The sequence below is a fragment of the Siniperca chuatsi genome, linkage group LG3 (assembly GCF_020085105.1).
Source record: "Siniperca chuatsi isolate FFG_IHB_CAS linkage group LG3, ASM2008510v1, whole genome shotgun sequence".
Classification (NCBI taxonomy): Eukaryota; Metazoa; Chordata; class Actinopteri; order Centrarchiformes; family Sinipercidae; genus Siniperca; species Siniperca chuatsi.
The window spans coordinates 11338632-11351275 of NC_058044.1; the positions used below are offsets into that span (position 1 = coordinate 11338632).

The following is a 12644-nucleotide window of genomic DNA, read 5'->3' on the forward strand; positions in this document are numbered from 1 at the left end:
GCTGTACAGTCACACACTCAACCCTCCTGTTCTGTACTGTTCTTAACACTGCTCCTTTCTGTTTTTTCAGCGAGGATTGAGAATAGCCGAGGAGGGTTTGGCACTGAGGGTGAGGACTACAGTACAGCCTGTGCTCCAGGAGAGTGGCAGCTGCTGATGTCCTCACCTCAGAGTGACCTGGCACCCTAGGCAACCTCAATGAAGAATGGATGGAGGGCAGGAGGCGGGGGCGTTATGAAGGGGAGGGTGGTTGGCACTGAGGGCCCAGTCATTAGGATAATGAATCCAGAGCTGAGTGGAATTTGGGAGACCTCTAGTGGCTGAAGAAAGTAGAAACTCAGAAACTAAGAAAAGAGAAGAAATGATACCAATTTTTTACGACTCCTTTGACTTCCAGTTACTTTTAGAATAAAGTTGAAGATTCTCTTATGACGCATTAAATGGATTGGCCAAGTTATATTTGCAGCATTGTATTGAAAAGTACAAAACATTCAGGATGGCAACTTGACTGCTTCGCTGAATTTTATTGCACCTAACGCTTTTCAGAAAAAAATATCTCCTTCCTCAGCCCTAAAATCTTTACAATTCTTTTCCAAGTACTGAGCTCTTCAGATAAAGAAAGCTCTGTATGAGTGAAGCACCAGTAGGTTTATATTTCTGACATATTAAGCATATGAAGCTAAACTGTATCTACAAGGGTGCACGATTAGGCCAACAGAAAGAGCTCTACCCACAGTTCTTCAACACCATCGTGTGAACCATCATTCACAATCTTCACTGCTACATCTGTATTTTCTTTGAAGTGTTGGCTAAAACCACCTAAATGCCATTTTAAACTGGCTTTTAACCGACTTGAATTACTTTAGGTTTCCTGAACCTAAAGCGAGCGGTATTAAAGTGGTTGCAAACTGCAATTTCACCGCGAGATGCCACAAAATCCTACACACTGGACTTTTAACTAGATTAAGAAAAGTGGGATCACTGTATAAATGTATTATCATTATCATTATTATTATTATGCAGTCCAATACAACACCAAAAGATTGCATCATAAAATTACCATAGAGTTGAATCAACACGTTTTCCTTTGAAATTGATTGTGCTTCACAAAAGGTAGTATTTTGTGGCTACTGTACTTGCTTGCATTATATTATACTTCATGTTATTTTGTCCATCCCCTGTATATTGTTTAAGGTGCAGGCTTAATGGAAGAACATCATAAAACATGGAGAAGTCACACAGAACTCCTGAAAAAACTTAGCTTCTCATATGTGAGGATTTACTCAGTTTTATATCATCATAAATGGAATATTTGTGGGTTATTGGACATCCATTTTCAGATGTCCACTTGTTGGATGTTAGATGTGAGGGGTATATCACAATTTTTTTTGGCATTTTACAGACTAAATGATTAATAGATTTCATTAAAAAAAGATTAATAGATTGTAAAAATAACAGTTGGTTGCAGCCTTAGTTTGCAACGATATTTTAGGCAGGAGATTATCATAATGCCTGTGATGTGATTGGGAAATACCCGTTGTATAGATTATACAAGCATAAGTCACTGACACTGGAGTCTACTGCTTTACCCTGAATAAAGCAGCACGTCTGTTTAAATTAATAAAGTAGCTGCACCGGAGTTATGAGTGTGTGACTTCTCTTTGTCTTTAGTTCTCTGGCGGTGCCCAGGAGTGCAGTGCATTATGAAAGTAATTCTGAAAATATTAAAGTGTGTTATGCCTGAATTAGAAACAACTGTGCAGCCGACTCATTTGGGGGATACCTAGCACTGACATTTCTGGCTCCAGAGTGCAGGAACAAAATTTCATTACATTTCAGGACTAATTTTCGTAGAGGTAACATTAATCACTCCCCCTTTTTTCATATCATGAGCAAACACAAGGAGAGAGAATGGCTCGGCCAACTGTACTGACAGATTTAATGTTATTCACTTATCCATTTACGATTCACAGCATTCTTTTAATATAAATTCAAGAAACAAAAATAGTGAATAAAACACATTTTGTCCAGTCCAGTTGCTTTTATAAGTTTGTTATTAGAGCAATGTTCATGGCCGTTCAACAAGAGAATCAAGTGACCATAACAAATCCCATTTCTCTAAGCCTGATCCTGTTATTAACACTTTTCTTTTGGGGTTACAAATAGTGTGTATTATTTATCACTGTATGAGGAGGGTGGGCAAGAAAAACAGCTTATCACAGATTATACTTCCACAGTATTAGTCATGTTGATATTTATGGCATGAACAAGTCACAGCTTCACCATTTAAGGACCCTGTTCGTAAAAGTGATGGGTATTGTGCAAACTACTCTCCAAACATAACAACATGGCCTTTACAATCCTCTGTATGTTTTGTACTACTCATAAAAATGGTTTACAAGGGTCTGTAGTGTTCTTGTCCAAGAAGACAATCCCAGTATCCGCTTTAGAAAACCAGGCTGTTGGCCTGTTTCATATCTCACAGCACTGTTAAACACAATTGAAATTTTCATTTTGCCATCCACTGTCCAAATGTGGATGTGTCTTGAAGCTGTAGGCGAGAAGTGGCAACTGTCAGCACTCTCAGCCCTCTCCTGATTTGGATTAAAGCATGCAGAAACTGAAGTTTCTATGGAGGGGTGACTTCTATCTTAGGTGTTTTAAATTTCAAATGAAGTGTAAAAGGAGCAAGGCTGCTTCTTTTTGTGCAAACCACAGAGTCAAGGTCACATATTCTCACTCTGTCCTGACTTTCCTTGGCACTGAGTGGCCCTGATCAGCCATGACGCATTCATCCTTCTCCCAAAGTGCAGTCCCACTGATTACAATGATGATGAGAAGGCTTTGAGAAGCAGGTCAGCAGCCAGGCCTGGGGAGATGGCTCCTTTGGTGACCCTCTCCTCTAGGTGGGGTAGAGCCTCTCTGACACTGGGGTGATTCTGGAAATAGCAGAGGACGTTCTCCTGGATCAAACTCCACATCCAAACCTTCTGCTGGGCCCTCCGCCGGCCCTGCAACTCACCGCTCGCTAACATGGCATCCCGGTACGACTCCATCCTGGCCCAGACCTCTGGGATGCCCTCACCGGTGTGTGAGGACGCACGCACCACCTGAGGAGGGAGTTAGGGGGGAGGGGTGCGGGATGCATGTGTGAATTTAAAGCGTCTCTCTTTCAACAGTCAGGTGGTAGTCTGGACAATTCGACTGTTCAACCTGAGGATGTCACCAAAGGCACAGAAAACTGCCTTCCATACTTAATTACAGTATGGAAAGTTTTAAATGTTAAATGGACTTGTGTCTCATATTTAAGATTTTATATGGAACAGCACGTCCACCTTTAAGCCACTTTGTCAAACTCATGGAGAGTACCTCCAGGAAAACAAGGTAGTTGCCAGAGGCAACTATATTGTCCCACTCAGATGCTCTACCTCTGGAACACCCTACCTATGAAATCCACTGCATACAGCATTTTAAAAAAGAAAATCAAACTTAAAATATGTTTTTTTGTCCTGATAGCCAAATGGCTGAGACACACAACATATAACAACAAGTCCCCAGTTTGATTACAGCTGAGGACCCTTGTTGAAGTCATACCCTCCTCATTATCCCCTTGTTTCCTGTCTGTCTCTGTACAGTAAGCTGCCCAGTAAAGGCACAAATACCCAAAAACTGGGATGCACCAATATATAGGCCAAACATTGGTATTGGTCAATATTCGCCTTGTTGACTGCTATCGGCCTACCGGCATATAGGATGACATTCACCAATGGTAGTGGCCGATGTTTATCTGTTGTGTCGCATCAATCTTGTGCTGGCTAAATTTTGTGTTGGTTATTTGTATTTGTTGTATAGCAGGCTAAAAAGTTGAAACAGTAATTTTTCAAAAAAATAATCTTTTTCATGTGAAAGAAGGTTATATTAAAGGTTGTTTCATATATTTGTATGATTGAATTGATGCTCATTCAAAGAATGTAATGAAGGGCTGAATGACTTTAAAACAGTTCAGTTATTTTTTTATAATGAAGATTTTGCTGTTTCCCTGGCACAAAAGAGGCAATAAATAACAAAAACTAAATAAAACAACAACAAAAAACATCAGTATCGGCCAAACTGTTATTTTAAACATCGGTATCGGCCCAGAATTTCACAACTGTTGCATCTCTTGAAAAAAAAAAAAAAAAAAAAAAAAAAAAAGAGATATCTATTAGATATGTACTTGTGAATGATCTGACATTTTTGTAGATTAACTCTAAATTGTCAATAAGCGTTTTTATTCTCGTTTGATGGTATAGCTTGTTTAAGATGCCAGTTTTTTCCCCTCATATATTTATTGTGACACTTTGTATAGTGGTTTTCATTGGGTTTTACTTATTTTGGGCCTACGGGTGCAAATTGGCTGTTAAGCTAACCCCGACACATTTACATTAAAAAAACAAACAAAATCAATGTAGGTGTTGATTAATGTGCATTGTGCCTTAGGTTCAGCAATATGCAGCATGTAAAACAGAAATGCGAAAAACAACTACTGAAAGAAATACTGTTCCTTCTACATTGTAAAACAAAACAGTGTAGGTGTCTTTTGCCAAAGACATAATTTAAAGGTACATTAAGCTTCGTTTTTAATAATCAAAGAGCATTTTGAGCATCTTCCACCCTGTAAGAAGCTGTCATGTCACTTTAGAAACAGTGTAGTTGAGTTTTTGTCTCCCCATAACACCTTGTTCACGCAAGCAATCTGGGGATAAATGTCACTTATGTTTTTAGCACTAGTGACTGCATGTCTCTTGTCAGAGCTTGCTACAGATTCAAGTGCACCTGATGAAATTCAGGGTAACATTCAAATTCAAAGTAGACATAGAAGTGAAAGTGCCTCAGATTTAGGAATACAAAAAAAATCAGGGCATTCATTCAGATGTGCATTTAGGACCCATGAAACTGCTTATATAAAAAGGTTAACTTCTGTTTTTTTTTTTAAATCACTTCATTACACACTTGTGAATAAAAATGAGAAATGGGAGTTTGGAGGAGGAGGAGAGAAAAGAGACCTCAGTGTTGATATCAAATAAACCCAACAGATACTCAACACTGCTAAAGTGTAATGAAATTACATGTATCATTTGGAGATAATTTGACATCAACTGGCAATCAAAAAGTTAAATGTGACAGCCTGATAAATATTGGAAGCCTGTGATCAACAGCCAATTATGAATACTCTAATTACATCATTAAGTTAATCATTTTACAAGGATTTGATCTGAGTCTGATGCAAAAGCAGGAAATCAACATTTGTGAGACTAAACGTACTGCACGTTTGCTAATTATCTTCTTTAAAAGGGCTAGTTCAAAAAATAAAATTAATAAATAAACATACTGCCTTACTGGTGCCTAGCCATGCAGATAGTTTTGGTTTTATTTGTTTTAAAGTACTGTATCTGTCTTTGAGATTTCCGCCTCCACACCAGAACAATGGAGTTATGGTAAATAGTAAATGGACTGTATTTGTATAGCGCCTTTTCAGTCTTCTGACCACTCAAAGTGCTTCACACTACTCATCACATTCACCCCATTTTTCACAGCAATGAAAAATGTCCCTGTTTCTCTGGATAACATAGACCTCACTGTGAATAGTTTTCAGTGGAACTACTTTCTCCTGATGAATTTGCCTTTTATGAAAATTGTCAGAGAGACTTGCAAGAGACAGGTCAAGCTCCAAAAACACCAGATCCTACACTTCCCATAATCCAACTCAATAGCATTTTTGTAAGATCCTCCCTGCCTTGTAAACGCCTTTCAAACATCTTTCTAACTCCACGCAGGGACTCTGTTTGTAATGTTGTTTACAAGCTCATATTGAGATTAGACGTAAGTAGAGCAACTAAGTAAAAGTTTATTTATATGGCACTTTTCCAAACCATGGTTACAAAGTGCTTCGAGGTTACAAAAAAACGATAAAACAAGGATTTGAATGAATACTTAAAGACAATAAATTGTTAAAGAATAAGAATAAATTGTGGCATAGAAATGAATGCCTTTGAGAATAAATAGATCTTGAGATGAGATTTCAGTTGAATCATTTCCTCAGACTTGACAAAGTTCCTCCAGTGTTAGAGAAGGCATTATTCAACCGTTTCCACAGGCTAAGCTGTATTCCGTGACTAGTAAATTGAGTTTAACATGTAAAATTGATGGAGTGCTCCTTTAAGACCAGGACATTAACAGAGGCTACTACTCATACTCAAGGTTAACTTGTAGATAGATCAGCAATTGACACTTTCAATTTGTTGAGAATTCATATTGTTAGCTGAAACCATCAGTCAATTGACAGAAAATTAATTGGCAACAATTTTTATAATCAATCTTATCTTATAATCTTTTTTAGCAAAAAGTCCAAATCTAAAAAGAATTAATCGACTGAGAAAATATTTGTTAGTTGCAGCCCTAATTGTTAGTGAAAGTACTTTATCATTAGGTCTCAAGATTTTTCACATATTATCAAGAACTTAGAAATCAAAGTAGCATTTATGTCATTCATGTATTCACGCTGAGCGAGGTAGACAATAGAAGGCAGACTGATGAAGATGACAGACAGTGAGAAACTAAAATCATAGATCATGGCAGTGTAGGCCAAACAGATAGACACAAAAGAGGGCAAGACAGCATAGGTAAGGATAAATACAGAGAGGAGACAATGAAGCCTATCAGCTTTTATGTTGAGCGAAATGCATGACACAGCGAAATGCATGACACAGCAGCAGAGTATTAAGAGCAGCAGGAGTGAGGGGTGGGGGTGGGAGTGTTTCCTGGCAGCTTGCCCAGTGGGCAGATGCTGCACTGGGCTGGGAAAAACAAAGGGACAAGGCCAGGAATGCAGGCGGGTGAGCTGGGACATGCGGGGAGGGCTGAGACACTGCAGTACTGAAGTCATTATGCTATGACATCATCATCATCATCATCATCATCATCATCCTCCCTCCCTCCCTCCCTCCCTCCTCCTGGGTCAGCTGACCTCTCAGTGGGATGGCTTGTTGGGTCCACAGAGCAGTGACACTTGTGCTGCGGCTGCCCAGTGGGTCAAATGTTGAACACTTGTCAATTAACCTTTTTTTATTTTTTTAAATGCCTAATCATGCTGTTGTTGGCTTCCTCCCTCACTACACTGCCTACACACACACACACACACACACACACACACACACACACACCTTAGGGTTCCAGGACTTGGACTGTCTCCTGAGCAGCTTGAGTGCACTGGTGTATTCAGTCTGGATCCTCCTAGCTGGCACGACCAGGTCTCCATCCGACTTGGTCACCACCACCAAGTCGGCCCTCTCAATGATGCCTCTCTTGATACCCTGGACAGAGATTTTGGCATTAAAGAGGGGGGGTCATTAACTTCTCAAAACACTGTAAATAAATCTGATGTCTAGACACCTAATCTGCTGAGGGATCTGTGTACAGAGTGATGGATGGATAGAGCTGTGGTTGGTTGCCAGTTTACTTGAAGAAACCAATACGATCTGTTATTAATCTGATATTGCTGTCTATCGATCCCTCACTGATGTCAGCTTCTGACTGATCCAAGACAAGGAAAGCGGAGAGCTTATTTGTAACAGTTACTCTAAAAAGTGCCTTTCACCTGTTGATATGTAGTTTCACTTCAGGTCTTTGTATACAGCTGGTGACTTGAGGCTGGTGTAGATGAACAGAATGACTGCAACTGTCAATGTTGTTTGGCCTTTATCCAATTAAGATGTTATTTCGCTCGATTTGAGTAATATAATATTTCATATACCTCAATGCAATTGAAGGTCTATATGTCACATAGTTTTGTGGCACGCCTGCAAAATATAGTTTAAACAAGTTAAATTGTCTGTGCTGTTGGGAATACTGTGCTACAGTTTGAATAACATACGTTTACTGTTTATGTTAGTTTGATTAATCTTTATGTTTCTATGGCAATGTGTTTAATTTAAGATATAATTAGAATAATTAAAACAAATGCCACTTGAGCTGCTTAATATCCCATAATCACCATAACATTAATCCTAATGAGTTACACTAATTAAGTCATTAATTTAGCTAATTAATAAATTGATTAACATATAGTTTTTGTCAACATACTTTTGTTTACATAAATTGTGGACACAAAAGTCAGTTTATCCTTTATAATGTACATTTGTAAATGCATTTATGCAGGAAGGTGATTCAAAATGTAGATTAGATCATCTATTTCCTCCATCACGTTATCTGTGGTGTAAGAATAATGAGGCTAAAATCAAAATGTGTTTTGACTTCATAAAAACTTCTAACTAAAACTTTTAACTCAAAATTTGTATGTGCAAAAGTAATAAAACTTATCTGAAGTTTGTATAATGTATTGCTCCCAGGTTACTGAATTCATAAAACACACGCCAGGACATAATTACTGGACACTCTAAAGGCAACAGCAATAAATACTAATATTCAGTAAACTGCTTTAATACCAGTATCAGAACCAACTGTATAACCTGCCACATTAGATCTGAGCATTATTTAACGTTGCACATCTAATATTCTCTCTCTTCCAGTCCTAAGCAGTTGATACAACATCTGACACTGATGGGCTTGTTGATGCCTTCACTGACCTGAAGTTCGTCGCCCCCTGCTGGTGGAATCAGAAGCACAAACATGTCAACCATGTCCGCCACTGCAAACTCTGACTGGCCCACACCTGGCAACAAAAAGACAGATTTGAGGGTCACAATTGACCAACAATATGACAAAATATGATGCTGACTCTCTGAGCTAATCAGACCAACGTAAATCAATGACCAACTGAAAATCTAAAGCTAAACCCACAATAAAGAGCCACCAATTTGAATGGTGTATCCTGCAGTTACATTGCAAGTTCATTTGATTTTACAGTGCCATGCATGAGCAGGAGAAATAAAAAGTAATTCCTGTTAAAAGAAAAAAACAAAGTAAAAAAAAAAGAAAAATCTTGGTCAGGACTTGTTGATAAGTTCTTTTCAATAATCATGAGCTTCCACAAACTTCAGATTCATCACACTGAATAAATTCTAGCCTCTGAGATGCAAAGAAGGTGTCTGATGAATAGGGCTGGGTATCAAACCTCAACACTTGACCGAATGGTTGCTGTAGCACTACGAGTTGCAACGAATACTTCCTGAGATTGTTATTTTTAATTCTTATTCTTTAATCAAAAACACAAATTTTGATAATGTTATATAGTATTTAATTTGGCAAAGTTCTTGTAAGGTAGTGTTATTACAGCACTGAACATTGATGAATTTGTGAGGTTTGGCTTATTTTGTTAAACACAAGAAAAGGGATTGTGTCATTCTGACACTGATATCGAAACATTTTGTATCAATACGCAGCCCTACTAATGAACATCAAACACTGTACTGCCACTTTTCAGCTTTTTAAAGTAACTGAAATGACTTTAATATGATGGACGAGTAACGGAGAAAAAAATTAAAAGGAAGAAAATATACCAAAAATGTTTGTATTTAAAAAGGTGTAGATTACAACAGGAAAAATCCACCAGTTCCACCTGGAAATCACAGTGTCTTACCTACAGTCTCTACAAGGACAATGTCATATCCCGCGCCCTCACAGAGAACAATGGCCTCATTAGTTGTTCTGGTGACTCCACCAAGTGTTCCTGAGGCCGGAGATGGTCTGATAAAAGCATCCATGTCCCTCGAGAGCTCAGTCATACGAGTCTTATCACCCATCAGAGACCCTGCAACAAGAGAGATCATTCAGTTTGTGAATTTAACAACATTCATTAGTGTAACAGTGCTGCTGTTGATTCTACAAATATATAATTGTAGCCTAATTAATACATCAAAATATACACAAACATAGTAAAAAAAAAAAATCTTTACACATCACATTACAATGTCCCACATAAATGTATTGTGTCTTGTAAAGCACCCAATATCAACTCTTTATCAGTATCATATAAAGATGATCTGTGTCTCAGATGCTACCTCCTGTAGTGCAGGACGATGGGTCAACAGCCAGCACTGAAACTTTGTGTCCACGTCCTGTCAACATCTTCCCCACCACCTCGATGAAGGACGACTTCCCGGCTCCTGGAGGACCGGACAGACCTGAGAAATCAACAAAGCGATTAAATCAGCAACAAAATGGCACCAAGAACTGATTTCTTTGACTTCTTATAACTTTACATCTCAACCCTACAGGTGTGAAACTAACACTGGTGACTAAACCGATGTAGCAGCTCTCTTAAAAAAAAAAAAAAAATCCCTGTTACCGATCATTGGCATGACTAAGTGTAGAGAGCATCAGCGTGTGAAATTCATGTGTGGAGCACTGCTCTCACTGACTGCATATATAAATTTTGAAACAGCGTCAGAAGAAAATATGTGGTTCTTTGGTAAAAAGTCAAAGGTACAAGCCTGTGTACATAAAAAATAAGGGAAGTCAACTACAACTGCCAAGGTGCATTTCAGTATGGAACATCCAACCACCAAGTTTACAATTATGTTGCGTGCGCACACTTAAAATCAGTTCACTTTTGGATTTTAGGTCAATTTTTAATGAATCCAGAAACTATGACTCAGTGTTTTGTTCACAATCGCTATGACAAAGCATTTTGAATTTGCTTCAGAAACAAAGTTGAAATAATTTAACTTATGGCATACAATAAATCTATAGTATCCTTAAATCATCCAGGAGTGTAAGACCTCTCTGACAGTGTCAACAAAAACTGAATATTATAATCTTCCTAAATGTAGATTTTGTGGCAGATCTGTTGTATTGAATTGCATTAAATTGTATATGGTGTACCTAATAAAGTGGCCAGGGAGTGTACAGTATAGTGCACAGAGGGTATGCCTACATCCCCTACACAAAAAGAACAATTGCAGTTTGCACATAATAAAACAGAGATGCCATGGTGTTGTCTTCACACATGTCCAGCTGACTACTCAGACCACACACCTACTCTGAAGGCCATCGGCTTCCCTCCATTACGACTCTCCTGCTCCCTCCTGTAGGCCAGCACCCTCTGCAGCAGCACCTGGGCCAGCTCTTTTTTCCTGGCATGCTGGGTCTCCACCAAAGTGATGGACTCAGCCAGGGACGCCCGCTGTCCTCCGATCAGCCCTTCGTACAGTTTATTCAACAGTCTCTGCTCAGGCCCACTCAGGTCCTGTATGTGCTGCCTGAGGGCTGTGCTCACACCCCTCCTGTGCTGGCAGCTGTGACCCGGGATGGGGCTCTTATAACAGGTGTGGGCACCAGTGAAGACCCTTTGGTGGAGGCAGCATGTCCTGGTGACTGTGGGGACACTGAATGAGGAGGGAAGGGAAGAGGTGTGGCGGAGGAGGGAGAAGTCAAACCGTCGCATTTTATGGTAAATGTGGGGCATCTAGGAGGAGAAACAGGATGAAAAACAATGAGTCGCTGGTGATTTTATGTTAGGACATAGATGACAAATAAACCCTAGAAGACCGCATATTGTGTCCTCTTCGGACCCATGAATTTTGCGGTATGTCATGCTAAAACATGTATTGTTAGCTGTAACATGGCTAAATAACGTTAACTTCCAGACACCAAAGTTACAAAACTGTTCACGGTTATCTTCCATTGTACGTTAGGCTAACGTTACGTCAACGCGACGTTTGCCCGACCTGTGAGTGTAAATACAGTTGTTAAAAATATAGCCAACAAACACTTTATACAATTTGTCCATTAAGTCTGAAATGAGAGTTCACGCTGACCTCGTACCAGCTTCATGGAGGTGTTACAGGTTACAACATTTCGACGGTTGTTTCATTCATCCTCTTCCTGTTTCCGTTGACGTACGGCACCGCCCCCGACAAACAGTTCCGTCGATTAATTTATACAAAAAAATATCTCTAAACTCTATAAATAAAGATATATACTACAACGTATTTGACACAGCCTTTGTAAAAAAAAAAATTAAACGTTATGAATCATTTACGAAAAGTATTTAGTCAAATTGAAAATCTAATGACACTAAATAACTTTAACCAGCAGATGGCAGCAGAGTACTGTAAAACAAATTTATGTAATTTCTGAAGCTAGTAATTCATTTATTTATATTGCACACAAATTGCACCTGGGGTTTTGGGGTTTTGGGGCCCCTGGGGTCTGGCACCAGCTTGGATAATTTCCTGTAACATTATAGAACTTTTTAACTACTTACAGCTTGAATTTATCTCACCAAAACTTGTTAATTCTCATAGTTTAATTAGTCAACAAAAGCACCTAACCATTCAAAACTGTTATTAAGAAAGGCCTGTCCTGGACAAAGCTACTCAAACAGGTATAATTATGAAGAACTTTTATATGATGGGCTCTTGGACTCACAAAGTACATTGCAGACATTAAAATAATAAGAAATGAATGGGCTATCATTTAGTAAAATAATGGAAATTTGAGTTAGAATTAGACTTGCAATACTAAAAAAACCCCTACAGCAATAATGATGGAAAATGCACAAAATCTGCATCAATAAAAATACATTTTATAAAAAAATTATGTTTGTTAGAACTCTTTAATTTAGTGCATACTTTATTAGTGTTTCAAAGCCCTGATTACATTTTGTTTTCACTCCGTTTGGAATAAAAGAAGGATGGATTAAC

General features: G+C 38.6%; 1 protein-coding gene across 2 annotated transcripts; it reads right to left on the reverse strand.

The window, feature by feature from the left end:
- Window positions 1-1916: 1916 nt before the first annotated feature.
- Window positions 1917-11860, reverse strand: mmaa (metabolism of cobalamin associated A). 2 transcript variants are annotated; one of them, XM_044190716.1, is made up of 7 exons: window positions 11757-11860; window positions 10975-11404; window positions 9999-10121; window positions 9578-9748; window positions 8625-8710; window positions 7203-7352; window positions 1917-3110 (listed from the first exon to the last, which is right to left on the reverse strand). In XM_044190716.1, exons 2-7 carry the CDS (start codon window positions 11402-11404, stop codon window positions 2823-2825), a joined length of 1248 nt encoding a protein of 415 aa, XP_044046651.1. In that variant the 5' UTR covers window positions 11757-11860; the 3' UTR covers window positions 1917-2822. The 2 variants fall into 2 exon arrangements, with proteins under 2 accessions (XP_044046651.1, XP_044046650.1); XM_044190715.1 differs by having other exon boundaries at window positions 11764-11850.
- Window positions 11861-12644: the final 784 nt, after the last annotated feature.

Bases quoted from the DNA above. Each gene is read 5' to 3' on its own strand.
- mmaa (XM_044190715.1), bottom strand. The intron at 8,711-9,577 runs GTAAGACACTGT...TTTTGTTGCCAG, and splicing joins TGTCCTTGTAGAGACTGTAG to GTGTGGGCCAGTCAGAGTTT. The intron at 3,111-7,202 runs GTGTGTGTGTGT...CTCCCTCCTCAG, and splicing joins CCAAGTCCTGGAACCCTAAG to GTGGTGCGTGCGTCCTCACA.